Source organism: Dipteris shenzhenensis, chromosome 27 (assembly GCF_047967505.1).
Source record: "Dipteris shenzhenensis isolate YYH24624 ecotype China chromosome 27, Dip_SZ_1.0, whole genome shotgun sequence".
NCBI classification, from domain to species: Eukaryota; Viridiplantae; Streptophyta; class Polypodiopsida; order Gleicheniales; family Dipteridaceae; genus Dipteris; species Dipteris shenzhenensis.
In genome coordinates, this window is record NC_141622.1 from 377,942 (window position 1) to 403,801 (window position 25,860).

At 47.4% G+C, this 25,860-nt stretch overlaps 2 protein-coding genes across 2 annotated transcripts in view; both read right to left on the reverse strand.

The window, feature by feature from the left end:
* The window catches only part of LOC147883700 (putative serine/threonine-protein kinase SIS8), a 109,932-nt gene that overhangs the window by 70,676 nt on the left and 13,396 nt on the right, over positions 1-25,860 (reverse strand). The window lies entirely within an intron of this gene.
* On the reverse strand, positions 14,412-15,488 carry LOC147883701 (uncharacterized). The gene is made up of 2 exons (XM_087398312.1): positions 15,431-15,488; positions 14,412-15,310 (listed from the first exon to the last, which is right to left on the reverse strand). Exons 1-2 carry the CDS (start codon positions 15,486-15,488, stop codon positions 14,412-14,414), a joined length of 957 nt encoding a protein of 318 aa, XP_087254438.1.

Sequence of the window (25,860 nt, forward strand, 5' to 3'; positions counted from 1 at the left end):
CAAACCGACGGGTTCTACCTTACCTTTGCTCTGATACCAAAATGTCAAATCACTTCGTCTATCCTAGTGCTAATTTTCGCCTAATTCTCTCCTTCGTCGTTGAAACTAGTCACAGGCGATGGCTTTTCAGTTGTTCCTCCCAGCCAATTCTCAGGGATAGTTGATTCGTCATATTACGTACCTTTTCTTCGTTATTTTTCCAACATCCTTATCCATGAGACCCTCAATTCCCTAGATAGTTCTCCTTGCCAAATGTCAGCATTTTGGCCTCTCCACTTGGTGCACCTTTTTACCCCTCTCTTGGGGCACATTAAAACCCACTTGCCCCTTGGCATTATTGCACATTTAGGTGCACCTAGGCCTTAGCACTCAGAACTATCTAGTCAATGCCATTCCGCCCTCACCTAGGACCTTGGCAGTTACTTCTCTTGACCATTTTAATTACGCACATTAACTATTACAAAAGTTGGTCATCTAAGAGAAAATGCCCACCGATCTATCCGAGGTCATGCTATCTCGGCTAGAGCATAACAAACAACCTCAAAACCAGGAGGTTGAGTGACATAGACTTCTTCCTGCAGATCCCCATGAAGAAAGGCAGTCTTGATGTCAAGTTGGTGCACTTGCCAATGATGATGGGCTGCAATGGCAATGACACATCGAATGGTAGTGATCCTGGATGTGGGAGCAAATGTCTCCTCAAAGTCAATGCCTTGTTGTTGGGCATACCCTTTTGCAACAAGACGGGCTTTGTATCGATCTATGCTGCCATCAGATTTTCTTTTTAATTTGTAGACCCAACGCGTTCCAATGGCATGCTTGCCAGGTGGAAGATCTACTAATTCCCAAGTGTCATTTTTGGCAATAGATTGTAACTCAGCTTTCATTGCATCCATCCACTCTTTGCTGTCAAAAGCATCTTTATGGCACAAAGGCTCTTCATTGCAAGCTGTAGCAAGGAGTGCAAACTCAAGAAAGTGACCATGCTGTCTATTATCCGGGCAGCAAAAGGCTGATCTTGTTTGCTGTCCCTCAATGTATCAAGAAGCCATCTGGGAACTTGCCTTTGCTGTCTATTAACAGCTCTTTCTTCAATGACTGCATCATGAGTAATGGGATCATTTTGTGCCGGAAGAGAAGCCTGCAAATCAGCATGAGGTTGAGGCTGATTATTGCTTTGTGGAGGGCCTGCAGGAGGCGCATGTTGCTGCTCAAAATCCTCTTCTGATGATGGTAGAGGTAACCAAGACTCAAAGGCATCAAACATGTCAATATCTGGCTTTGCTTTGCAGTCCACAAGAGGAGAAGCTGAATGTTCAGCAAAGATCACATCTCTACTGACAATAATCTTCCCAGTATTTGGTTGATATAACCGATACCCTCTGCTCTCCTGGCTGTAACCAATGAATATGCATTTGATTGCCTTGTCATCAAGCTTATGTCTCAGCTGAGATGGTACATGAACATACGCAAGAGACCCAAAAACTTTCATGTGTGAAAGTGAAGGCTTCCTGCCTTTCCATGCTTCATAAGGTGTCATAGTCTGTAATGCCCGTGTAGGTGATCTATTCAGCACATAGTTGGCACACATTACTGCATCAAGCCAAAATTTATTGGGCAAAGACTTGGCCTTGAGCATGCATCTGGCCATCTCCATTGTGGACCTGTTTTTCCTTTCAGAAACAGGATTCTGCTAAGGAGTGTAAGGAGTAGTGCATGAGTGAATAATGCCCCGTGAGGAAAGAAATGCATCAAACTCCTTTGACATATACTCACCCCCCCTATCTGTGTTGAGGGTGACAAGCTTGCAGCCTGATTCATTCTCAACCATATTCAGCCATCTCTGAAAGCATAAGAAAACTTCAGATTTGGCCTTTAAAGGATATACCCAGCAATACCTTGTGAAATCATCAATGAGAGTCATGAAATACTTGTATCCTCCAATGGCATTTGTCCTCATTGGGCCACAGACATCACTGTGTACTAGCTGCAATTTCCTTTGTGAGAGTTTTGGACAATTCTTTTGAAAAGGAAATCGATGCATCTTACCCAAAAGACAACCCTCACACACATGTTTGGAAACTGTGTGAGTCTGAGGTACATCATTAGCCATCTGGTGTGAATGCAGCTTTGCAAGAGCTCTATAATTGAGATGGCCCATTCTCTCATGCCACAGATGAGTTTCAGCAAGCTGTGAATCTGAAATAGCCAATGCTTCAGTATAAAGTGCAGCTGCATGATGATCAAGGTGATAAAGTCCTTTTCGCAAAGTGCCAGTGAGAACTATGGCATTGTCATTACGAAGATCATATACTAGGCATCTGTAGCCATCAAAAATTACTCTGAAACCTGAAGTAGCAATTGCTGAAATTGAAATCAAGTTGACTTCAATTCCAGGCACAAAAAGAACATTTGTCAGAGTGACAGGATGGCTGGAAATGGATGTGAGCTGCACATCTCCAACTCCTTTTACAGCATATGAAGCATTGTTGGCACATGTAACAGTCCCCCCTCAAGGTGCATCAGCTAAAGAATGAAACAACTGTCTGCAAGATGTGACATGCTTGGAAGCACCACTATCAAAGTACCAGGACTGAGCATCATTAGAAGTAAAAAGTGCATCAGCTTTGGAGGGATCAAATGAGCAATGGACAGCCCATGCCCAATCATCCTGAAGAGCATGTGCATGTGAAGCATCTGCTGGCTCATGGGATTCAATGGCATGTGAGGCATAAGCTGTCAATCCTGCTTTCTTTTTCTCCAAAGCAATGCGCTTCCTGCATTCTGAAATGTCATGTCCAGGCTTGCGACAATAGTTGCATCTTTTCTTCTTTCTGAGACTAAAAGAAAACCTGATACAAACCATAGTAAGGGTGGAGCTACTAAACGAGCATCATCACCCGTGCTGAGTCCTAAGTCTGATCATACATAGTCAAATACATATGGGTGTGACAATGAAAAGCAAAAAGGAAAAAGACTGGAGCGCAGCTGAATCCTCCATATGTCATGTCGCCCTGGCTGGTGCGTAGCTGGTGATGGGACGCTGTGAGAGGGAAGGGAAGGGGGTGAAGAACATACGGGAGAGAGTGAGAGAGAGAAGTGACACTAAAGATGCGGGTGTGAAGTGATGAGCCACACCACAAACTCTTAAGTTTTATTAGGATTAGGTTTTTCACCCTATGACTGTCTTAAGACAGTCATAGGTGTCATATCTTTAACAAAAGGGTGGCAATGTGCCTTTACTCCAACACGCTGGCGTCTGTCAAGGGGTTACCGTGCGTCTTGGTCTCCTAGAGGAGGCTCAACTCAAGACCAGAGCCACCGTGACTCCCGTGGGACGTGTCCCGGGTCTAAATAGTGACGGGAGGTCCCCCAAAGTGATCTGTGTATCCCCTCGATGCCTCGTGTGTCATGTTGCGATCGTCGGGTCAGGGTCTCTTTGATGTCTGTGGCTAGAGACTGGATGATCAATGAAATTCTTGATGAACTTTCTATAAAAGCTACACAATCCCAAGAATGATCTTAATTCAAGTATATCTCTGGGTTTAGGCCATGTGACTATGCACTCAATCTTCTTTGGATCTACTCAAATCCCATCGGCGGATACAATGTGACCCAAATACTCTATCTGATCTTGAAAGAAACTGCTCTTTTCAGGATTTATGTACAATTGATTTTCTTTCAAGAGTGAAAAGACTAGCTTCAGATGTTCTTTATGCTCTTCAAAATCTTTGCTAAACACCAGAATATCATCAAAAAATACTACCACACAATCTTGGTGTTTAAGAAGGATTCGGTTCATCATTCCACTAAAAGTATCTAGAGCATTAGTTAGCCCAAAAGGCATAACTAAGAACTCATAATGTTCTGTTTGAGTTCTAAAGCCAGTCTTGTATATATCCTCTTTCTTCTACCATACAAACTTGATGATAGCCGGATTTGAGATCTATCTTATTGAAGACCTTGGCCCCTTTGAATTTGTCAAAAAGATCATCAATCCTAGGGATTGGATATCTGTTCTTCACTGTGATTTTGTTCAGTGCACGATAGTCTATGCACATTCGGTAGGTTCCATTTTTCTTTTTGACTAATAAGACAGGTGCTCCATAAGGAGAACTGCTGGGTCTTATCAATCCTCTCTCTATCAGTTCCTCCACTTGCTTTTGAATTTCCTTTTGTTCTAGTTGATTGACTCTATAAGGAGCTTTGCAAGGTGGAGTATTGCCCGATAGGATTTCTATCCTATGATCTCCAGGTCGAGAACATGGTAGTCTAGGCCGTGAATCCTCTAAGAAACAATCAGAAAATTGAGAAAGAAACTTTTGGTGTGTAGGCTTAGTGCTTGGCTAAGTAGCCATTACCATATTCACCAAAATCAAATATGTCTTTTCATGTTTTCTAATTGCTCTTATGGCTTGTGTGTGGTTGAGGAAGAACTCTGTGATCCTACTCTGAGAGGTCTCTGGTGGTGTGGCCAAGCCCCGTCACCTCAGTAAGTACTCTCTGTGTCGGACCCCCTCGTGAATGAAGGCCGCGAGGCATCTTTGATCTGTATAGGCGAGGAATCTAGAAAGGGCCCCGAAACCGTCTCTAAAGAGGCAGTGGTAGCGACCTCAGATCTCGTAGTACACTGGGCACCTGAAGATAAAATGCTCCTCCGACTCAACCTCCTGGCAATCGCACAATGTGCATATGCGATGCTCCCTAGGGATCCCCTCTGCTCTACCCCTCTCTATGCAGAGGTGGTGCGATGATATCCAAAACTGTCCGATGGAGATCCGTAGTGAGTGAGGCATGTGTAGCTTAGTGTACCCCGGTAGTGTGATGAATCCCTTCTCCGAAATACAAAGACAGTGATCTCTGTAGAAGCTCAGCTTCACTGGAAACTCCCTCGGCTCCAACCAGGTCCTAAAGGTGTGTAGCTATAGGAGATCCTCTCGAATGACCTGGTTGGTGTGTGGCCCGATCGGGATGGTGGCTGTCATACATACCGACTGGCCGGACCAAGGAGTCAAAGAGAAGAGCCTTGGTCTGAGGGTCCTAGAAGTGGGAGTGGAAGCATTGTCTCTCTAGCCAAGCCAGTGAGGCGTATCCCCTGCTCAATCTGGCGTGCATTGCTGGTCTCATCGTGAAGATTGGGCCGGAAAAGATGACCCCCAAGTAAGTGTATGAGGATACGATCTCAACTGGTGACCCACCGAAACTGAACTACTCCCGGTGCATGACTGCTCGAGATCATGACCTTGGTCTTGCCAAGGTCGACCTCCAAATCATGGCATAAACAAAAAGCCTGCAGTGCATCTAGGTGTCGCTGGAGCCCCTTGGGTGTGGACGACAAGAGTGCCACATCATCTGCATAACGAAGAATCCTAATGATGTTCCCGGCAAGTGAGTAACCGGTCCATTCGAAAGCCCCCATGAAAGTCTCAAGCTCGTCGATGTAGAGGCCAAACAGGGTTGGTGATAAGGGACAACCCTATTTGACCCCTATGGTGCTCAAGATCTCATCTGTCCAACCTACACATGTCCGAACTCGGCCTAAGACTCTCACATAAAGTGCCATGACTGCCCAGATGATCTCCTAGTCAAATCCCAGTGCATGTAGGCGTGTGATGAGTCGAGCTTAATTACTCGAGTTCATGGGATCCCCTACCTTGTGGATGGGGGTGATGGTGTTGAGTGTCCAAGTGCGGGGGAAGTTGGAATATGGAAAAAGAACTAGAACTAGAAACTGGAAATGGAAATGAAATGACAAGACTAAAAGACAAGAAATACCTTGAGAAGAGTGTAGACAAGACACAAGCTAGACTGATGGATTAGAATGATGTGACCCATTGAATATATGGGCCAAAGTACAAGACATAATGCAAGAGTGTTTATGGGATAATTGTAGAAGTGCCACATGGCACACACTCAAGACATAAAGACTAGACTTAGACTTAGACTAGGAAATAGTACACTTAGTGTGCACTTATCTCCAACACCCTCCTTAAGTGGACACTAGGAGTAAGACAGAAAGACAAGACTAGAGGACAAACATAAAGACTGATAGACTGAGAGACAAGATAGAAGACATGACAGACAAAAGATCCTGAGACACCCCTCCTCAAGTGATATCCTCATATGGGTCCACAAGGGTAGGGACAAGATGGATCTAAAACATAGTCAGATTGATAGACAAATAGACAGACAGACAAGACTAGATAGACAGAAGACTGACTGTAGACAAATAGAAAGACCAAGACACTAGAACCCCTTGACCTACATCATCGGTGGTCAAGGTGGTAGACAAAACATAGAAGTAATCAGAAAGCCCACTTTTCATCATGTAAGGAAGGAACAGCAGGATCAGCTGATGGAGATGTTGCAGCAACATGGGCTGAGGTAGATGCAGGAGCTGATGTAGAGGTTTTGGAGTAGCAGTCCCTCTCCCGGTGATTATCACGGCCACAAATGGTGCATGGATGAGCCTTGAAACAGTCCTTCTCCACATGATTAGTCTTGCCACAATGGGTGCAAGGCTTTCTTACCTTAGAACTGCCTTTCTTTGCTAAAAATGCAGTGTCAGTTACCTTGCGTTGTTGAGTTCTTTCTTCCTCTTGGAGAGCATTGATGATACCCTCAAGAGAAGGATTATTATGATACTTGAAGGTAGTGACAAGAGTAGCATAGGAGTCAGGTAAGCTTTTGAGAAGCACAGCAATAGCAATATCTTCGGAGATGGGAGACTTGATTGACGCAAGCTGAACCATAAGACTGCGAAGATAATTGACATGAGAGGCTATAGTAGCTCCTTCCTGCATATGTAGATCAAAGAATGAGATCATAAGTGCAATCTTAGAGTTTTTAGATCGGGCTCCAAAAAGAGTGTCCAAAGTGATCCATGCTTGAGGAGCAGACTGTATGTCGGAGATGTGATGAATGTAATCATCTCCAAGGCCGAGCAATATGATAGCATAGGCTTTGTCGTTCTTGGCAGCAACAACTTGCTCAGATGGACCTTCGGGAGCATCACGGTGAACAATGTCCCAAAGGCCTTCTTTCATAAGATGGCACTTGATTTTGATCTGCCAAGTATGAAAGTTGGACCCATTGAATTTGTCGATAGATATGAGAGAATGAGAGGAAGATGCCATGTGGGAAGGTCTTACCTCTTGCTAGGATGCAAGGGCAGTGTCTTTTCCCTTACAATATTGCAGAAAATAAATGAGAGGAAGAGATCCCAGAAGCCGGTTCTCTCACCACTTTGTCAGGGCCATAGCATATGACAGCCCATCGAAGTAGGAGGAACCAGCAAAAAAGAAGACTGTTCAGCAAACTGAAAGAGGCAAAGCTTAGTACCTCATTCCCGGGCAGAGATAGAGATGAAAAAGGAAAGCAGATCTTCGTGCAGATGAAGTCGAAGAAGTCTTCAGCCTGTGCAGGTACGGATTCCGTACAGTCGTACGGACTGTACGGACTGCTGAGTACTGTCGATGTACGGACGGTGGACGACGTACGGACGTCGTACGGAGTACGGACGACGTACAAATAGCAGGTACGTTGATGCAGAAGCGAGTGCAAGACGGCGCAGATCTGTAGGTACAAGACTGCGCAGATCTGGTTGTGACAGCAGGGGTTACGCAGATCTGGCGCTCAGATCTGTGGCGGAACTGCGCAGATCTAGAGCGCAGATCTGGCGCAGATCTGGAGCGCAATGCGGGGCAGAAAGAGGGGAGATCTCCAAGAAGAGGCGGCCAGCAGAAGGAGCAAATGTCGAGGCAGAGCCAAACTAATGGCGGGCAGTAGCAGAAGAGGTGCGTGCAGCAGCAATGGCGGGGCAGACATGGGAGAAGAGACGGCCAGCAGGAGCGTAGAAGAGGGCGATGCAGACAGAGATGGTGGGCAGAGGTAGAGGTGCCGCCAGAGGCTGGAAGAAGATGCGTAGACGAAGCTAGGGTTCCAGCAGAGTGAGAGAAGAGGAGAGGAGAGGGATCTTCATGGCTCTGATACCAAGTTGGAATATGGAAAAAGAACTAGAACTAGAAACTGGAAATGGAAATGAAATGACAAGACTAAAAGACAAGAAATACCTTGAGAAGAGTGTAGACAAGACACAAGCTAGACTGATGGATTAGAATGATGTGACCCATTGAATATATGGGCCAAAGTACAAGACATAATGCAAGAGTGTTTATGGGATAATTGTAGAAGTGCCACATGGCACACACTCAAGACATAAAGACTAGACTTAGACTTAGACTAGGAAATAGTACACTTAGTGTGCACTTATCTCCAACAGGGGAAGCCAAGGCAAACAGCATCATTGAATAGCTTTGCTAGGATCGAGGCTAACGTGTCGATCCCATATGCGATAAACTCAGTGCATAGCCCCTCGTGGTCCTTAGCTCGGCCATTGTGCAGTTTCAATTTTGCGTCCTTGACTCCCCGTCTCGTTAACAACGTGCAAGTGGTGGGACGAGGTGTGTGTATGAGCTCTGGAGTAGGCTGATTGGAACATCATAAAGATGGCGTGCATGTGTGCCAAACTCTCGTGTCGATGAGGAGTGATGGAGACCTACGCTCAAGGAATCTTCGCCAAAATTCCTTAGAGTTATTGTTGTACAAGATGTTCAGCAGCTCCTCATTTCGACGAAGAAATGCATGCTTCTTCCGACATACGAGATGTCGGTACTTGTGTACCATGTCTAGTGTGTTTGGGAGATGACACCTGGTTTCAAGTCGGAGTTGTCGGTGAGAAGCCTTGCACTCCGCATCGTACCAATTGTTGCAGGGTATAGAACCAAGAGGTGGTGGTCTAGTGGACCGTGTGGTGTGGGGAAAGACTTGGAGGGCAGCCTCGTGGAGTGTCAACTAATTAAGGCAGCACGGTTCTCTATGAGTGGTATGTGATCGATGTAGGTTAGGAGTCTATTTAGGCGTCTAGAGTAGGTAGGGGAGAGGCTATGATCAAAGTGTATGTCGTGGTAGGTGTCGTGCGTCATATGTGGTGCGTGGTGTGGCTAAGCGTGAGGTGGCGATAGTAAAGAATAGGTATGTGTGATCAGCTCCTGGAGGGAGTAGGGGATCCCATGATGTAATCTACCACACTAGTGCCGCCTCCATGTGGGAAGCAAGTAAAACCACCTAAGGAGGGCCATAGGTCAAGCCCGTTGTAGATAATGAGATCATGCATCCTGCCCAAGTCAAGGAGCGCGTGTCCATATGGTGTAACAGGCCCGTGTCGGTCCGATGAGATCCTGGTCATACCTGCTCCTTCTAGGTCCATGTTTGGTAGCATGATAAAGTCGTCTCGGAAGTCCAAGAGTGGTGCCTGACGTGTGCTCATCCTGGCATTGAAGTCCCCAACAAGGAGAACTTCCCCGCGAGCTGAAAGGTCTAGGATATCCGGATGTAAGGGTGCATATGGCGATGTCTCACCCTCCTCTCGCGCAACTCTGGCGAAGTGGGATGTGTCTGGCGGGAAGTAGCATACTCCTATGAAAAGGTCACCAGTGGCCGTGCGTCAAATCCGGATCCACATGAATCGGGAGTGTGCGTCCTTCCTCTCAACGGAGATGGCCCCGTGAGAGAAGACCTGTAAAATACTACAACCCCCGCCTGATCCTCGAACTCCTCCTGTATCCCTCGTCTCATCCCTGAAGGTTGACTCCCATGTGTAGCCACTGACTATCGGTAGTGGACCCTCTGGGCTCTGGTGTGTCTCCGTGTAAAAGACTATGTCTCGTCCTGTGTAAGATTCCAAGAAGTTTCCTGGGTCTGACCATAAGGTACCATTACAGTTCCAAATGGTGCAAGCTAGGGTCTCGGAAACCTGAGTCTCATAGCCCCCGTCCCCCTAGGGGACACGGGTGGGAGCTCGACGGGTGCCGGTCAACAACCTACCATCTTGGACCACGGCCCATTTTCCCTCCTTACAGGCAACATCCCGCTACTGGAGAAGAACTCATCGCTCCTCAATCTGTAGTGGTGTCAAATCCTCATCCATGCACAGGGTGGGATGCTCTCGTAGAGCGGCTCAACGTCGGAGTGTTGCTAGTCGAGCATGTGAATCTCTGAAGCAGATGACTAGGGGCTACTCTCGGTTGGGGTCTCTCCCAACACGCCATGCTCCCTCTATGCCGTGGTCGGGGACCCCCATTGTGGTGGTCACAAAGACAATCGCCTCCTCCATGGGCGTCATCGTGGTGCCGGTGTTGTCTCGCGTGATCCCTCGAATCCGGATGTTGAGGGCCTTCAAAGCCCTCAGCTGCTACTCTTGTATGGCGGCTGAAACGGTTGCCTTTACGGGCTCTCATTTCGCCACGTCCACCCATCTAGTCGTCTCTGCTATATCCGACTGTATCATGGCTATCTGTGCCTCCATCTCTGTGACTAGGGTCCCTCCAGGTGCTGCTCTCAAGGTCCCGAGCTCCTCTCGAAGTTATGTGATGTCGTGTCTGAGCCCCTGGATAAGGGTGCCCTGCTCGTGGATAATGCGGGGCTGCTCCTGGTTGTAGCAGGCCTGCTCCTGAGCGTAATGTGTCAGATCTGCCTGACGGGCCCCGATGCTGTGTATCTCAGCCAATAGGGAGTCCCCAGCATCTGGTGAGGGCCTAAGATATCCTAGTCCGGGTGAAAACTAGATCGCGAGAGGGGTTGGAATGAAGGTGGGCTGCTGAGGCTGTACTGAGGGTGGGGACAACGTGATCTGGGCGGGAAAGTGGTGTGTAGGAGTAGTGAGGCCAGACGAGGCAATGAAGGGTGACTGACTATGAGGTAGAGGGGATACGAGGGAGAAGTACTGTGGAGCCGTGGTTGATGGGGCTAGTGATGGAGCTACTGGGGAGGAGGCCTGTGATGATGATGCAAGAGAGGGAGAGGGAAGAGGTGGCGTAGATGATGAGGCGGATGCGGATGATGGTGGCGAAGTGGTGATGGTAATCATAGTGGTCGAGGCTGTGGTGAGCGGCATGGGCTTCGAGTGGGCCCCTTTCTTCTGGGCCGCGGTGCCGTCCACTGTCAAACCGCTCCGGTTGCTGCGTCTGTTGAAGTCCTCCAAGTTGAGTTGCTTTTGTGTTTTTCCCTTGTCACCGTTCCCCTTCCCCATCTCCTCGTGTATGTATATTTGGACTGAAGGGTCTCCCGCCTAAGTGAGTCCCTGTCCTCATCCCCCTTTGTCGTTCATTATGGTAGAGGGCTAGGGTCAAAGGTTGAAAGGTCCTCCAAGATGGAGCAATGTGCTGGTGCGATGGCAAGGTAGCGTGAGCAAGCGCGATGGCACGGCAGCATGAGCAGAGAGTGAGGGTGGAGCAAAAGTGGGGGAGAGAAGGCAGCGGGCGGAGGGGCTGCAGGCGGGGAGGCAACGGGCGAAGGAGCTGCAAGTGGGGAAGGGGTTTGTGGAGCTGCAGGCGCGGGGGGGGGGGGGGGGGGGGGGGGGGGGGGGCAGCAGCAGGAGCGGAGGGTCGAAAGAGGCAACGGACGAAGGAGGCAGCAGACGAAGGAGGCAGCGGGCGTTGGAGGGAGCTGCAGACGAGCGCAGGAGGGAGCTGCAAGCGGCGAGGCTAGACGAGCAGGGAAGCTAGGCGGGGAGGGAGCTATAGGCGAGGCTAGGCGGGGAGGGAGCTGCAAGCAAGGCTAGGCAGGTAGGGAGCTGCAGGCGACCAGGCTAGGCGGGTAGGGAGGGAGCTGCAGGCGGCGAGGCTAGGCAAGTAGGGAGCTGTTGAGCAAGCGCGATGGCAAGGTAGCATGAGCAGAGAGGGAGGGTGGAGCAAAAGCGGGGGAGAGAAGGCAGCGGGCGGAGGGGCTGCAGGCGGGGCGGCAGCAGGCGAAGGAGCTGTAGGCAGGGGAGAGGTTTGTGGAGCTGCACGCGGGGGGGGAGCAGCAGGAGCGGAGGGTCGGAAGAGGCAACGGACGGAGGAGGCGGCAGATGGAGGAGGCAGCGGGCGCGGAAGGGAGTTGCAAGCAAGCGCGGGAGGGAGCTACAGGCGGCGAGGCTAGACGGGGAGGGAAGCTAGGCGGGGAGGGAGCTGTAGGCGAGGCTAGTCGGGGAGGGAGCTGCAGGCGAGGCTAGGCGGGGAGGGAGCTACAGGCGGCGAGGCTAGGCGCGTAGGGAAGGAGCTCCAGGCGGCGAGGCTAGGCGGGTAGGGAGGGAGCTGCAGGCGGCGAGGGCTGAGAGGCTAGCGATGGAGGTTGCTGCTCTTGGAAGAAAGGTGAAGACAAGCAAGAAATTATTGCAGAGGTTATTGAAAAATCCAACACATCTCCACTAGCGCCAACACTTGTCTCCACAATTGAAGAGATTGATCATGGGCTGAGAGGAGAGGTGGCAAATGGACAGCATTTGGTCAGTAAACTTTGTTGCCAAGATGCAAGGATCAAGCTCTCTCAGGATTATGAGTTTGTTGGGGATCTCTTGGCACTCGATATGGGCCCAATAGATGTTGTCCTGGGCTGCGATTGGCTGAAATCCTTAGGTAAAATCAGCATGGATTTAAATGTCCTATCACTCAGCTTTGTCCACAAGGGTAGAATGCCCTCTAATGCATTGAATGTGTCAGTATCTCAGGGGGGTGGCATTGCCCGTGTTGAGGATTGTGATCTGCAGCACTTGCTATCGGAGTTTGCTGATTTATTAGCTAATATCCCAAGAGGAATGTGGATCATGCCATTGTTCTAGAGCCTGGCAATAAGCCCATAAACAAAGCCCCATACCATCTCTCTAAGGTTGAGCGGGAGGAAGTGGCAGTACAGATGCGGGAATTGCTTGAGAAGAATTTCATCTCTCATAGCACTTCTTCTTTTGCCTCTCCTAAAACCAGCCTTCGATAAACAAAAGGGCAGTGATCTTCTTCTACTCAGTCATAAACTTCATAAATAGCCACAATGCAAGCTTCAATCACTTAAATCACTTAGCATAACTTAGAAATTAGCTTCAACAACAACAAAGGTGAAGCTAGAATGCCCCTGCTCAATGAAAATAATACACAGTGCACCCACTGGCCCCAAATGCCTTGGCGCCCCTTACAATGCACCACTAGAATTCCCACTAGCAAGGCATACTCAGGCATTCACTTCTGATCTGACACAACTTAGAGGCATTCATGCATCCAAACCACTGGCAAACTGAGCTCAAGGCATTCTCAAGGCTATCACATGCATCCACACTGTCCTTAGGCCTTCCACAGGAACACCCTGACCTTTGGGTGCTTACTAGAACCTGTTGGAGTCCTAAAAGGACTGCACACAACACGCATGCACTGCAAAAAGTTGCAAAGCAAGAAAGAACAAGGAAAAACCGAACCTGGAACCAACTCCCGCCATCTATGGCAGAGGGGCGAGCTCCTTCCTCGCACCTATCCTCTGTCCAAGCTCCCCCCAGGGTGCAGGTGTCTTCCAGCAATCAGGAGAAGAGAGAAATGAAGGTACAGAGCAGGTTGTGAACAGGAAAGAGCTGTAGAGGAAAGATGGTTCACAGATCTGCCCCGAAATGATTGTCTCGGGATCTGTGCGTGAGTCCTCCTAAGAGAAGGTGCCAAAAGCAACAAGGAAAGTTCCTCCTGCAGCCTCCACTGGTCCAAAACAGCTCCAGAAGCCACCACGCAGCGAAAAACATGTGCACAAAGGTCCAGCACAGCAAAAGACAACCCCGGGCACCTGTTGGAGGCAGCTGAACACGTCTGTACGAACGTCCGTACAGCCTGTACGAAAATTTTTCAAAAGTTCAAAAATGAGTTATGGCACTTCCTAGAAGTGCGTACTAGCCTTGGAACAGTCAAAACAGTGTTAAAACGGCTGAATTAGTCTTGAAACAACTCAAACAGCTCAAAAATTGCACAAGGACAACTGAAAACGTCCTACACCTCTGGGAGAGTGAGGGGAGAGAGATGGAAGGTGGGGGAAGGGCATGCATACACATGCTTGACAAATGGAACCTCCTCCTTGCCATTTGCCCCTCCATTAAAGTCCTAACCCCCATACCAAGGACAACGTTGGTTGTCCTTGGGCCCAACTTTTAGACCCCTCTTTTAAAGCCTTTGCCTTGCCCCTAGGACCTAGTGGTGCACCTAGACTTTGCCCGTAGGAACTTCTAGGAAGTGTGCACTTCCTCTAGCCAATCCCTCACGGCCAAACCATTACAACACTTAACCATGGTTAACCCCGGGTTAAGCGTAGGTTGAGTTACGAAAATACTTTACATCACTTTTCACGTCCTCTTTTCACGTCCTCGTGACATACCCTCCTCTTAAAACAGCAAACTACCTAGGTTGCTGTTAAAAAAGTACAAATAGGCAGAAATAGCCCATACCAAAATATACATCATCTGTAAGATACAACCTGCAATGATAATATGGGCTAGGAGAGCTCGAGAGTCCATCCATACATCGATGCATCCTCTATGTCGAGTGTCGCGAACACCCATCATGAAGACCTCACGGCATAAATACTATCAGCAAGCAGATCTCGGGCGAGACAATCGGTGCCACCAAGCGATCTCCAGATATATGAGCAGTCTGAATCAAGGAAGGAGAGGTGCTACCCTCCTCTTGAGCACCAGGCAATGCTCCAGATCTCTGCTCTGCTGAACCTGTAGGAGCCTGTACCGTAGTTGGCGCAAGCTGAAACGCGTCAAGGTAGAGCTGCAAAATCTGAGGTGAGTCTGCCTGGTCACCCTCCTCCATCCACCTTGCATCCAGTGCAGGATAATTCCTGAACTTCACCAGATAGCGACGGGAAACTCTACCTTTTACTTTTCTTTCCATATGTGCCAAAATCTGTTCCGGAACCAAGATTTCATCCAACTCTTCCACCTCGGGCTGATCCTCATGCAACAGGTCAACAGGCACATCACCCTGGAAAGGTTTCAATAAACTCAGATGAAAGGCATTGTGTATGGTCCAAGTGGCAGGTAGCTTCAGCCTGTAAGCCATGTCATTAATGCGTTCAAAAATCTGAAAAGGACCATAATACCGCATCTTCAGCTTTGTGCACACTTTCGTCTTGCCTTTCATCTTCCTGAGTCGTGCTTTTTGAAAACGCAGCAGCACCCAATCGCCCTCTTTCAAGAGCAACTCCCGGCGATGCTTATCGGCTGCTCGTTTGTGCTTCTCTTGGCTTTTTTGGAGGGCTGTTTTGACCTTCTGGTGAGTAACATCCAAACTTTCCACAAATCTGTCCGCTTCAAAAATCTTCTCTTTCGTATGCAGAATGGGAGGTACCTTCCGTTCTCCTGCCACAATTTCAAAGGGGGCTTTCCCTGTGGAGGAGTGTACAGTGTTGTTGTACGCGAACTCAACAAGTGGCAGAAATTGCTCCCATTTCGATTGCTGATCTGAAACATAGCATTTGAGAAGATGAAGGGCAGTGGAATTGGCTTCTTCGGACTACCCATCAGATTCAGGATGGAAAGAGGATGAGAAATTTAGCATGGTACCCATATTCTCAAAGATACCTCTCCAGAAAAGACTTCTCATCCGCGGGTTTCTATCATTGACAATTGATTGAGGCATCCCGTGATGTTTAAACACATGAGACATAAAGAGTCTCACCATCTGGTCTGCTGTAATTTTATTTTTGACGGGAATGAAGTGGGCCTGCTTGCTGAATCTGCAAATAATGGTCCATATCCCATCATGTCCAGATGGTGTACGAGGAAGATCAAAGATAAAATCCATGGCAATGCTCTGCCAAGGTCGATCGGGAATAGGTAGAGGCTGCAGCAGTCCAGCCGGCTTCTACCTGTCATATTTCACCTTTTGGCAGGTGATGCATGTCCTGACATATGCCTCGACATCTTTCCTCGATGATGGCCAAAAGAAATAGTGCTCCACAGCTTTGATGGTGGCATCAATGCCTCTTTGTCCAGCATAGGGTGGAGCATGACTCTCTGTCATCACTTTGGGCCTCAACTGTTTCGTAACACACAATCTGCCATGCATCATCAGAAATCCGTCTTTGAGAGTATAGTGCTCATGCCTCTGTCCATCAACAAACTGATCATAAATCCGTGAAAAATCAGCATCATTGGCATATAGATCCTTCATGGCATCAAGCTCATCATGATATGCAATGGTCACTGCTGAAACTTGTGGCTTAACAGACACTGCATCTGGAGTGGGCTTGCGTGAGAGTGCATCTGCCACAACATTCTTCTTCACATGCACATGCACAATCTGAAAATGAAACATAGAAAGAAAATTTGCCCACCTCATATGCTTCTCAGACAACTTTCTCTGAGTGAGAAAGTACCGCAGTGATTGATGATCGGTCTGAACATGAAAATCAGCACCCAAAAGATAATGCTTCCAGGTCGAAAGAGCATGTATGACAGCCAACATCTCTTTCTCATAGATGCCAAAATTCATTTCAGCATCGTGGAGCACTCTACTCTCGTATGCCACGACTCTTCCATCCTGCATAAGTACCCTTCCTACGCTGTTCCCACATGCATCTGCTTGGACAGCGAATGGTTTGCGAAGATCTGGCAAAATAATCACAGGATCTGAGCAGAGTGGCTCCTTTAGTAGGTCAAAAGCTGCAATTTCTTTGGGACCCCATCTGAAAGTGACCCCTTTCTTCTGTAAGGCATGTAAAGGAGATGCAATCTCTGCAAAATATCGAATGAACCTCCTGTAGTACGAGCACAAGCCCAGAAAGCTACGTACTTCATGGATGTTCTTCAGGTATGGCCAATTCCTGATGGCCTCTACCTTGGCAGGGTCGATCCTAACTCCATCCTTGGAAACAATGTGCCCGAGAAAATGGATCTCATGCATGAAGAATTCACTTTTCTTGGCATTGACAAGCAGCTTATGCTTCCGTAGCTCCTCGAGAACAATTGCCAGGTGCTTCCTATGTTCAGCCTCATCCCGAGAGAACACGATGATATCATCGAAGAAAGTGCCAACAAAGGTTCGGTGCTCTCTAAAAATCCTGTCCATCATTCTGTTGAAGGTGGCAGGTACATTAGTTAACCCAAATGGCATGACAAGAAACTCATACAAACCAAATGTGGTACGAAATGCTGTTTTGTGAACATCCTCTGGCTGAATTCTGATCTAGTGATAACCACTCTTCATATCAATGCGGCTGAACATTCCAGACCCCTGTAACCTATCCAAAATATCATCTATCCGAGGTATAGGGAATCTGTTCTTAATGGTAATCTTATTGAAGGCTCTATAGTCAATGCACATCCGCTAGGATCTATAGTCAATGCACATCCGCTAGGATCCATCCTTCTTCTGGACCAAGAGCACGGGTGAGCAGTAAGGTGAAGAGCTGGGCTGAATCAGCCCCTTCTCCAGCAGGTCCTTGACCTGGTTCATAATTTCCTCTTGCTGGGCTGCACTGACCCTGTAAGGAGGTCGGGTAGGACGACTGCTACCAGGGATTATATCTATCGTGTGGTCTTCTGGCCTTTCAGGAGGCAACTCTGGTGGAAGTGAGTCAGAAAAACAGTCCCTAAACTGAAAAAGAAAATCTGTCCGCTGTTTTTCCAGCTTAGAAAAATAAGACTCTTCTTCTACTGACTTCTTTTCAGATGCAAACACTAAGTACGCTGAAAGTTACATTGCCAATGGCAGAAGCAAATCCAACAGGGATGGATTCTCCCTTCAATTTAGCATCCAGAACGTGGGTCTTGCCACGGTGAGTGATTGTGATTGTTTTATTCTTTGTATCCAAAACAGCCCCAACACGAAAGTGCCAAGGTATCCCCAGTAACACATCACAACCATTCAACGGCATAATATAGAACTCTTCTGTGTCCACGTAGCTCTGAATATGCATCCGCAGCTTGCCTATCACGGGAGTAACTGACTGGCTGAGTCCCGGACACGCCATATCTGCATCACACAAAGGACCCATCTCTTTTGCCCTTATTCCTAACTTTCCAGCCAGCTCTGGAGAGATGAAATTGGCCTTGGCTCCTGGATCGAAAAACATCAGAGCTGTCTGGTCTCTTATCTTGCCCCATGCCCGGCATAACTCTGTAGCATCTGTATTCTGAACAGCCCCAATCAAGTCTGGCAAAAGACCAGCAGTGGGCTTGGGCTTTTTATTCTTCTAATCAGTCCTCTTTTCCTCCTTGTGCTCACTCTGCTCAGAAGGAGGGAACTTCCGCTTCTTATGTGGGCATTCAAAAGCCCTGTGGCCTTCCTCCTTGCAAATACAACACTTGTTGGCATCATACAGGATTTGCTTTTCCTCATCAGACATGCGGGTCAGTATTCGCCTCTGTCCTCCAACAAACTTTGCCTTCATGGGCTGCGAAAATTTTCTGAACTTCTTAGGGGATTCCGTCTTGCTGCCCTTTGGCCTTGATGTCTCCTGTGAGCTTCCTTTGAACCCATAAACTTTCCCTTGCATTAGTGCATAAGCTGTAGTGCATTCTCAACCAACTGAAACATATTGGAAACCCTTGTCTTCGTGCAATAGTCCCAAATCTCCTTTGGCAACCCGCAGCAATATCTTTCAATTTGCTCGGACAGCGGCACATGTCTGTAAGAATTCACTGGCAGTAGGGCTTCCCAAAACTTCTTATTGTAGTCCTCCAAATTTTGCAATTTGCAGCATCCAACCTATACCAGGCGGTCATGATATCCACCTCAAACGTGGTAGTAAGCCATGCTACTGAGAAGACCTGCTTGAATTCGACCCAAGTGGTAGGTGCTCTGCCTTGCAAGAGGAGGTTGGTCCACCATTGAAGCGCATTGCCCTTCAAAAAGGTGGCTGCCTTTCGGACTTTGGAGGATTCTGTGAAGTGTCCACCTGAGTAGGCAGCATCAAACTGTTGCACGAATGTCAAGGCCTTCAATCTGTCCTGCATCCGATTGACAGCATGTTGCAACTGCGACACGGCTCCCGCTACACTTTGCATTTGTAGCTGAAAAATTGCATTGGGATCAAGCTCCTCTGCCTCATCTATCTCATCCTGTGAGTCCTCCGTGGCATGCTCAGGAGAGACTCGATGAGTCCCACTGTCCTGCTGGTCATCACCCCTGCTGGTATTGTGCTCCTCTTCAAAGCTCTCTGATGCTTTGTCTTCGTCCTACCCCTCCTGCTCTGAAATGGTCAATGACCTCTCACGGTGTGACATGCTTGCTAAGATTGATGGCTATAGCAACAATTGCACTGAAGGTGTCCTTCACCCAACACTACCAGGGCCCACCTCTGTAAAAAGATGGTGACTATCCCAACAATGGAACCACTGGAACCGGCCTTCGATAAACAAAAGGGCAGTGATCTTCTACTCAGTCATAAACTTCATAAATAGCCACAATGTAAGAAAATACTACAACGTATGTGCTCAACAAATAACATGATCTCATACGCAATAGAGAAAACAGATAGTATGAAGAATCAAAAATTTGATTACTGTAGAACTGATACAATAGATGGCGTTGCCTCCCAGCCGTGTACTCCTGTGAGAGAAGCTTCGATGGCGTGCCAGAAACAGTAGAGGACGGAGGTTGGATGCTAAGGAATCAGGGTTGTTATAGCCAATGATGAAATGGGCTTCACGGGCTTGCTCTTATATAGCCACCAGTCGTAGTTGGTTGGGCTCAATTGGGTGACCGACCCAGTCCACCCAAATTGGTCAACTGGGGATAGGCCACCGACCACACGATAGAACCGGTGCGCAAAATAGAGCAACTAACCTACGATTACCGTTCGGCCCACAGCCATCCGGGATCATCTGGGACTCCAAACGAGCCCCGTAACCCGAGAGTGGGCTGCCCCGGAAAATGCTCCGTCTACCCTCAATGCGGTCAGTCATGGGATGCCTTCCCGCACTTGCATGTAGCCTAGTTGGCAGTGTGCCAACTCCATCCAGCCATCAGGCCACACATGGCCCCCATCTGGTGTCCAAACCAGGACCTACCGGATAACCGAGCTACTCAAATGCCTTCTCCTCATATGGGGGGCTTACAAGTAGAGTTAGCTGATTCTCGCGTAGTTACACGAGACTCGAGCATTGATATCTAACACACAATGCAAGCTTCAGTCACTTAAATCACTTAGCACAACTTAGAAACAAGCTTCAACAACAACAAAGGTGAGGCTAGAATGCCCCTGCTCGATGAAAATAGTACACAGTGCACCCACTGGTCCCAAATGCCTTGGCATCCCTTATGGTATTTATTTAATGCTTCTGAATGGAAATGCTTTACAACAAGGATTCAACCTTGCACTGCTCCTCTCTGCAAATCCTCTACTTGTCTTCAAGGCATCTAATCCCAGTGCACCACTAGAATTCCCACTGGCAAGACATACTCAAGCATTCACTTCTGATCTGACACAACTTAGAGGCATTCAGGCATCCAAACCACTGGCAAACTGAGCTCAAGGCAGCCTCAAGGCTATCACATGCATCCACATTGTCCTTAGGCCTTCCACAGGATCACCCTAGCCTTTGGGTGCTTACTAGAACCTGTTGGAGTCCTGAAAGGACTGCACACAACACGCATGCACTGCAAAAAGCTGCAAAGCAAGATAGAACAAGGAAAAACTGAACCTAGAACCAACTCCCGCCATCTATGGCAGAGGGGCGAGCTCCTTCCTCGCACCTATCCTCTGTCCAAGCTCCCCGCAGGGTGCAGGTGTCTTCCAGCAATCAAGAGAAGAGAGAAATGAAGGTAGAGAGCGGAGGTTGAACAGGAAAGAGCTGTAGAGGAAAGATGGTTCACAGATCTGCCCCGAAATGATTGCATCGCGATCTGTGCCTGAGTCCTCCTAAGAGAAGGTGCCAAAAGCAACAGGGAAAGTTCCTCCTACAGCCTGCACTGGTCCAAAACAGCTCCAAAAGCCACCACGCAGCCAAAAACATGTGCACAAAGGTCCAGCACAGCAAAAGACAACCCCGGGCACCTATTGGAGGCAGCTGAACACATCTGTACGGATTCAATACAGCCATACGGACGTCCGTACAGTTCGTACGAAAATTTTTCGAAAGTTCAAAAATGAGTTCTGGCACTTCCTAGAAGTGCGTACTAGCCTTGGAACAGTCAAAACAGTGTTAAAACAGCTGAAAACAGGCTTGAAACAACTCAAACAGTCAAAAACTGCACAAGAACAACTGAAAACGTCCTACACCTCTGGGAGAGTGAGGGGAGAGAGATGGAAGGTGGGGGAAGGGCATGCATACACATGCTTGACAAATGGCACCTCCTCCTTGTCATTTGCCCCTCCATTAAAGTCCTAACCCCCATACCAAGGACAACATTGGTTGTCCTTGGGCCCAACTTTTAGACCTCTCTTTTAAAGCCTTTGCCTTGCCCCTAGGACCTAGTGGTGCACCTAGACTTTGCCCTTAGGAACTTCTAGGAAGTGTGCACTTCCTCTAGCCAGTCCCTCACGGCCAAACCATTACAACACTTAACCATGGTTAACCTCGGGTTAAGCATAGGTTGAGTTACGAAGATACTTTACATCACTTTTCACGTCCTCGTGGCATCTCCGGTGCTTCTGGTGAAGAAGAAGGATGGATTATACCGCATGTGCATTGATTACAGGGATCTAAATAAGGCCACTATCAAGAACAGGGTTCCAATCCCCAGCATAGATGACCTGTTGGATGAACTGAAGGGTGCTCAGTTTTTCACGAAGATAGATTTGAGGTCTGGTTACCATCAAATCAGGGTGAAAGAAGGAGATGAGCACAAGACGGCCTGCCGCACAGAACAAGGCTTGTATGAATTCAAGAGGATGCCTTTTGGATTGACTAATACACCGGCCACCTTCCAAGCAGTGATGAACAAGATATTGCAGCCACTTCTTTTCGGATGCGTGCTAGTTTTCTTTGATGATATCCTCATTTACAGCAAGATAGACAAGAGCACATGCTAGAGATTTTGAGGATGCATCAACTTTACGCAAAAGCCACCACATGCACTTGTACGTTTTGAGACCGCCACCGTTATGCTCATTGTACTAGTTATCTATAGTCTCATAGACCTTCACTGTCTCCGGAAGACTTTAATAAAATTTCTTTCTTTCTTTCTCACTCATGCGCCTGTTTTGGTATGCCCTGATTTTTCACATCCTTTCATTGTAGAGGCAAATGCCAATGGCAAAGGATTGGGGGTTGTTCTCATGCAGGAACACGGGGTAATAGCCTTTGAAAGCAGGAAGTTTGATGCCAGAGAACTAAATTTCCATGTTTATGATCAGGATGTTAGAATTATAGATATAATTCAGCAGTGACCAATGTAATTGAATAAGCTAGTTAGGGGCACTTTTCCCTCTTTAAGAGGTTTTCCCCCCTAACCGCAGTTAGTTCACTAACTATGGTTAGTGACTACTAAGGTTTTGTCACTAGGACAAAACCTTATCTCTTTCTTTTGAGTTGTACTCTTCACACTCTTCTATTGCAACTAAGCTTTCAGCTTCCAAGCTTTCAGCTCTCACTCTCTTGCTCTCTCTCTCTCCATTCTCTCACATTTGGTATCAGAGCATTAGATCCAGCTCCCTACGACTTCCCCGTTGAGCTCTAGCACCCAGCCCTGCTTCTCCATGTTGTTCCTGCTCCTGCATCAACAACCCGTCTGTACAACTCGAGTTGTCCATACAGCGCCGTACGTTCCGTACAGGTCCGTACGGATCCGCTACTCTAGTACCTGCGTAGCTGCGCTAGTTCCGTATCTGCCGTACCATACCGCCCGTACAGGTCGCAAAAGTCGTCCGTATATCGCACAACCGTACAATTCGTTGTCAGACTGTACAGTGCGCCATATAGTGCAGTACATCGCGTACCGTACCTGCTCACCGTACAATGCCGTACCAGTCGTACAGTGCCGTACCAACCGTACTGTCTTCCGTACAGTACTTCTGTACTGGATCTGCTTCCGTACAACAAGTAGTCCTTTGATTTCGTATGGGAGAAATTCGCAGGTGATCTTTGGCAGGCACATTTTGCAGACAGCCATTGTTTGGCTCAGTCTTTGGGAGAAAATTTGGGGCATTTTTGTTTGTTGCAAACATTGCAATCATTTTGTAGTTTCGGAGCTACACTTGGAGCAAAAATTGCAGATTTGGTCTGAAATTTGGGGCTTTCTGCTGAAATTGCAAAAGTTGGGGCTTTCAGTACTTCTGCCCCTTTCTGGTTGCAATTTCAAGCTCGAAACTTGGGGCTTTCAATTCTGCAGTACAATTTCTTGAAGAAATTTGGGGATTTTGTATTTACACTGCAATCTCGCAGTGAAATTTGGGGCTTTTGCAGACAGAGCGCAATTCTTGCAACATTTGGGCCTTTTGATCAATTTCCCCCTTTCCGGTTGCAATTTCAGGCCTATTTTGGGGCTTTTGTGTTGGGAGAGCAATTTTATGAAGTTTTCAGTTCATACTGCCTTTCTTGGAGTGTTTTGCAGCACTTTTGGCAGATTCTGGAGAGTTTTTTGATGCTTGAACATATTTCTGACAGCGCAAGTACAAAAATCTGAGTTGCATTTACAGCCGGTGCTTGGCTGTGTTTTTTTGGGAGTTATGCATTTCATTCCCAGTAAGGGAATTCAGTTTTGTATCGGCTTAAATCTCTTTCTCGGATATGGCCCAGCAAAATCAGAATGACTTCCAGTTCGGTGGTCTTTCACAGGAAGACAAGTTGGATGGTACCAACTACTCCCTCTAGAGTTTTATGGTACGCAATATTTTGATTTCTCACAATTTATGGGATTATGTGAATGGGGGTGAGATCCGACCAGCAGATATGGCACCTAATACCCCTCCTCAGCAAGGAGGTGGAAGAGGTCGTGCACAAGGGGCAGCTGCAGATCAAGTTGTTGGTGCAGCCATGGCCCCTACTCCAGATCAGAAGAGATGGGATTCACGGGATGTCTTAGCTTTGTCATGCATCTCTCTTTCAGTGAAAAGATTTATCATTCCGCATATCCGGTTGTGTAAGACCTCCAAGGCAGTGTGGGATATTTTAGAAAGCATGTATGCAGCTCGGAATGATGCAAGGGTATCTTTCTTGAAAAGAGAGTTAAGTCATACACATATGGAAGAGGGTGACTCCATGTCAGTCCACCTCACAAAGCTACAAGATCTCAGAGAGCAATTGTTAAATATAGATGAAATTATTCCTGATTCAGAGATGATTACAACCACTCTGAATTCTCTTCCTGAGTCTTATCTCAGCTTTCATACCTCGCTGAACTTATCATTGAGGGGGGGTGCAAATCCTCTCACTTTTCATGAATTGATAGGACTTCTACTTCAGGAAGAGCAGACCAGGAAAAATTTGGCTTCACGTGCAGGTGAACAAGCCATGCTCTTAAAGTTTAAATCAAAAACAAAGAGACAGGCAAAGACATCAGTAAATCAGTCTTCTAGTGGGTCAGGACAGCCTTCACAAAAGGCTAAAAATGATGCAAGTAAGCCCAAGAAGAAGGGTTTTGTCACTACTGCAAAAAGCCAGGTCATCACATTGCAGAATGCAGGAAAAGGCTTGTAAAAGAGAAGAAAAACAGCTCCGGAATGGCTGTTTCAGATTCAGCTCCTCATGCATCTCACAGTGGGGATGCTGCAGCCAACTTTGTTGGACAGGATTATGCCTTTTTATCTTGCATTTCAGATTCTAGGCTGGCTGTTCCAGATGCTCGGGATAGTACAGCCACTTGCAGTGATGATACATATGCATTTTTGACTTGCAGTTATGACTCTTCTACGGATGCATCTGCTTTCAGTGTCAATGAAACACTGAACACTTGGTATTTTGACAGCGGTGCATCCAAGCACATCACTTCTAGGAAGTGTCTTTTTACTTCCTTGCATCCACCTCCCGTTGGTTAGAAAGTCACTTGTGCCAACAACTCATCATATTCAGTACGTGGCACAGGAGATGTTGAGCTCACTGCCATTGATGGCTCAATTTTTAGACTTTCAGATGTCTTATATGTGCCTGGTATAACCAAAAATCTTCTTTCAGTGTCCACTCTTAACAAGCTGGATTTCAGGTCATCTTTGAGGATGACAAATGTGCTGTCCGAGACAGGGAAGATGACTATGCCTTAAGGTTATCTGGTACTCTGCTGCGTGGGCTTTTTCAGCTTGATCTTTTTGAGAAAAGAGCAGCCCATGCTCTTGCAGTTTCTACCCCTACAGCTGCCATGCAGAATGCAGAATTATGGCATGCCCGATATGGCCACATGCATTGCAACAGCCTGATGACACTTCAGAAGTATCCATGGTTGATGCATTGCCACCTCTTGAGATACCTCCTCCACATGCCTGTGAAGGGTGCATTTTGGGCAAGATGCATCGATTTCCCTTCAAAAAGGATGGTTCAGTTAAAGCTGTCCGCAAATTACAGCTTATACACAATGATGTCTGTGGTCCCATGAGGACTCCATCGTTGGGTGGTCCTCTCTACTTCGTTACATTTATTGATGATTACTCCAACTTCACTTGGGTTTTTGGGCTGAAACTCAAATCAGAAGTGTTCACGGTGTTTAAACACTTTTCAGCCACGGTTGAAAATGAAACAGGACTCAAGATACAGACATTGTGCACAGATAGAGGTGGGGAATACTTGTCTGCAGAATTTGATGCTTTTCTGAAAGGCAAGGGTATTGTGCATCAGCTCACAGTCAGGCTGACCCCTCGGCAAAATGGCAAAGCTGAGAGGAAAAATAGAACTCTCATGGAGATGGACAGATGTATGCTGAAAAGCAAACACATACCTCACAAATTCTGGCTTGAGGGTTTGATGTGTGCCAATTACATTCTCAATCGGGCTTTAAAAACAAAAACTCCTTATGAGGTCTGGAATGATAGAAAGCCTTCAGTGGATCACCTCCGAGTCTTTGGATGCCTTGCTTATGCTCATGTGCCAGTTGAATTTAGGCACAAGTTGCCAGATAAAGCCATCAAATGCATATT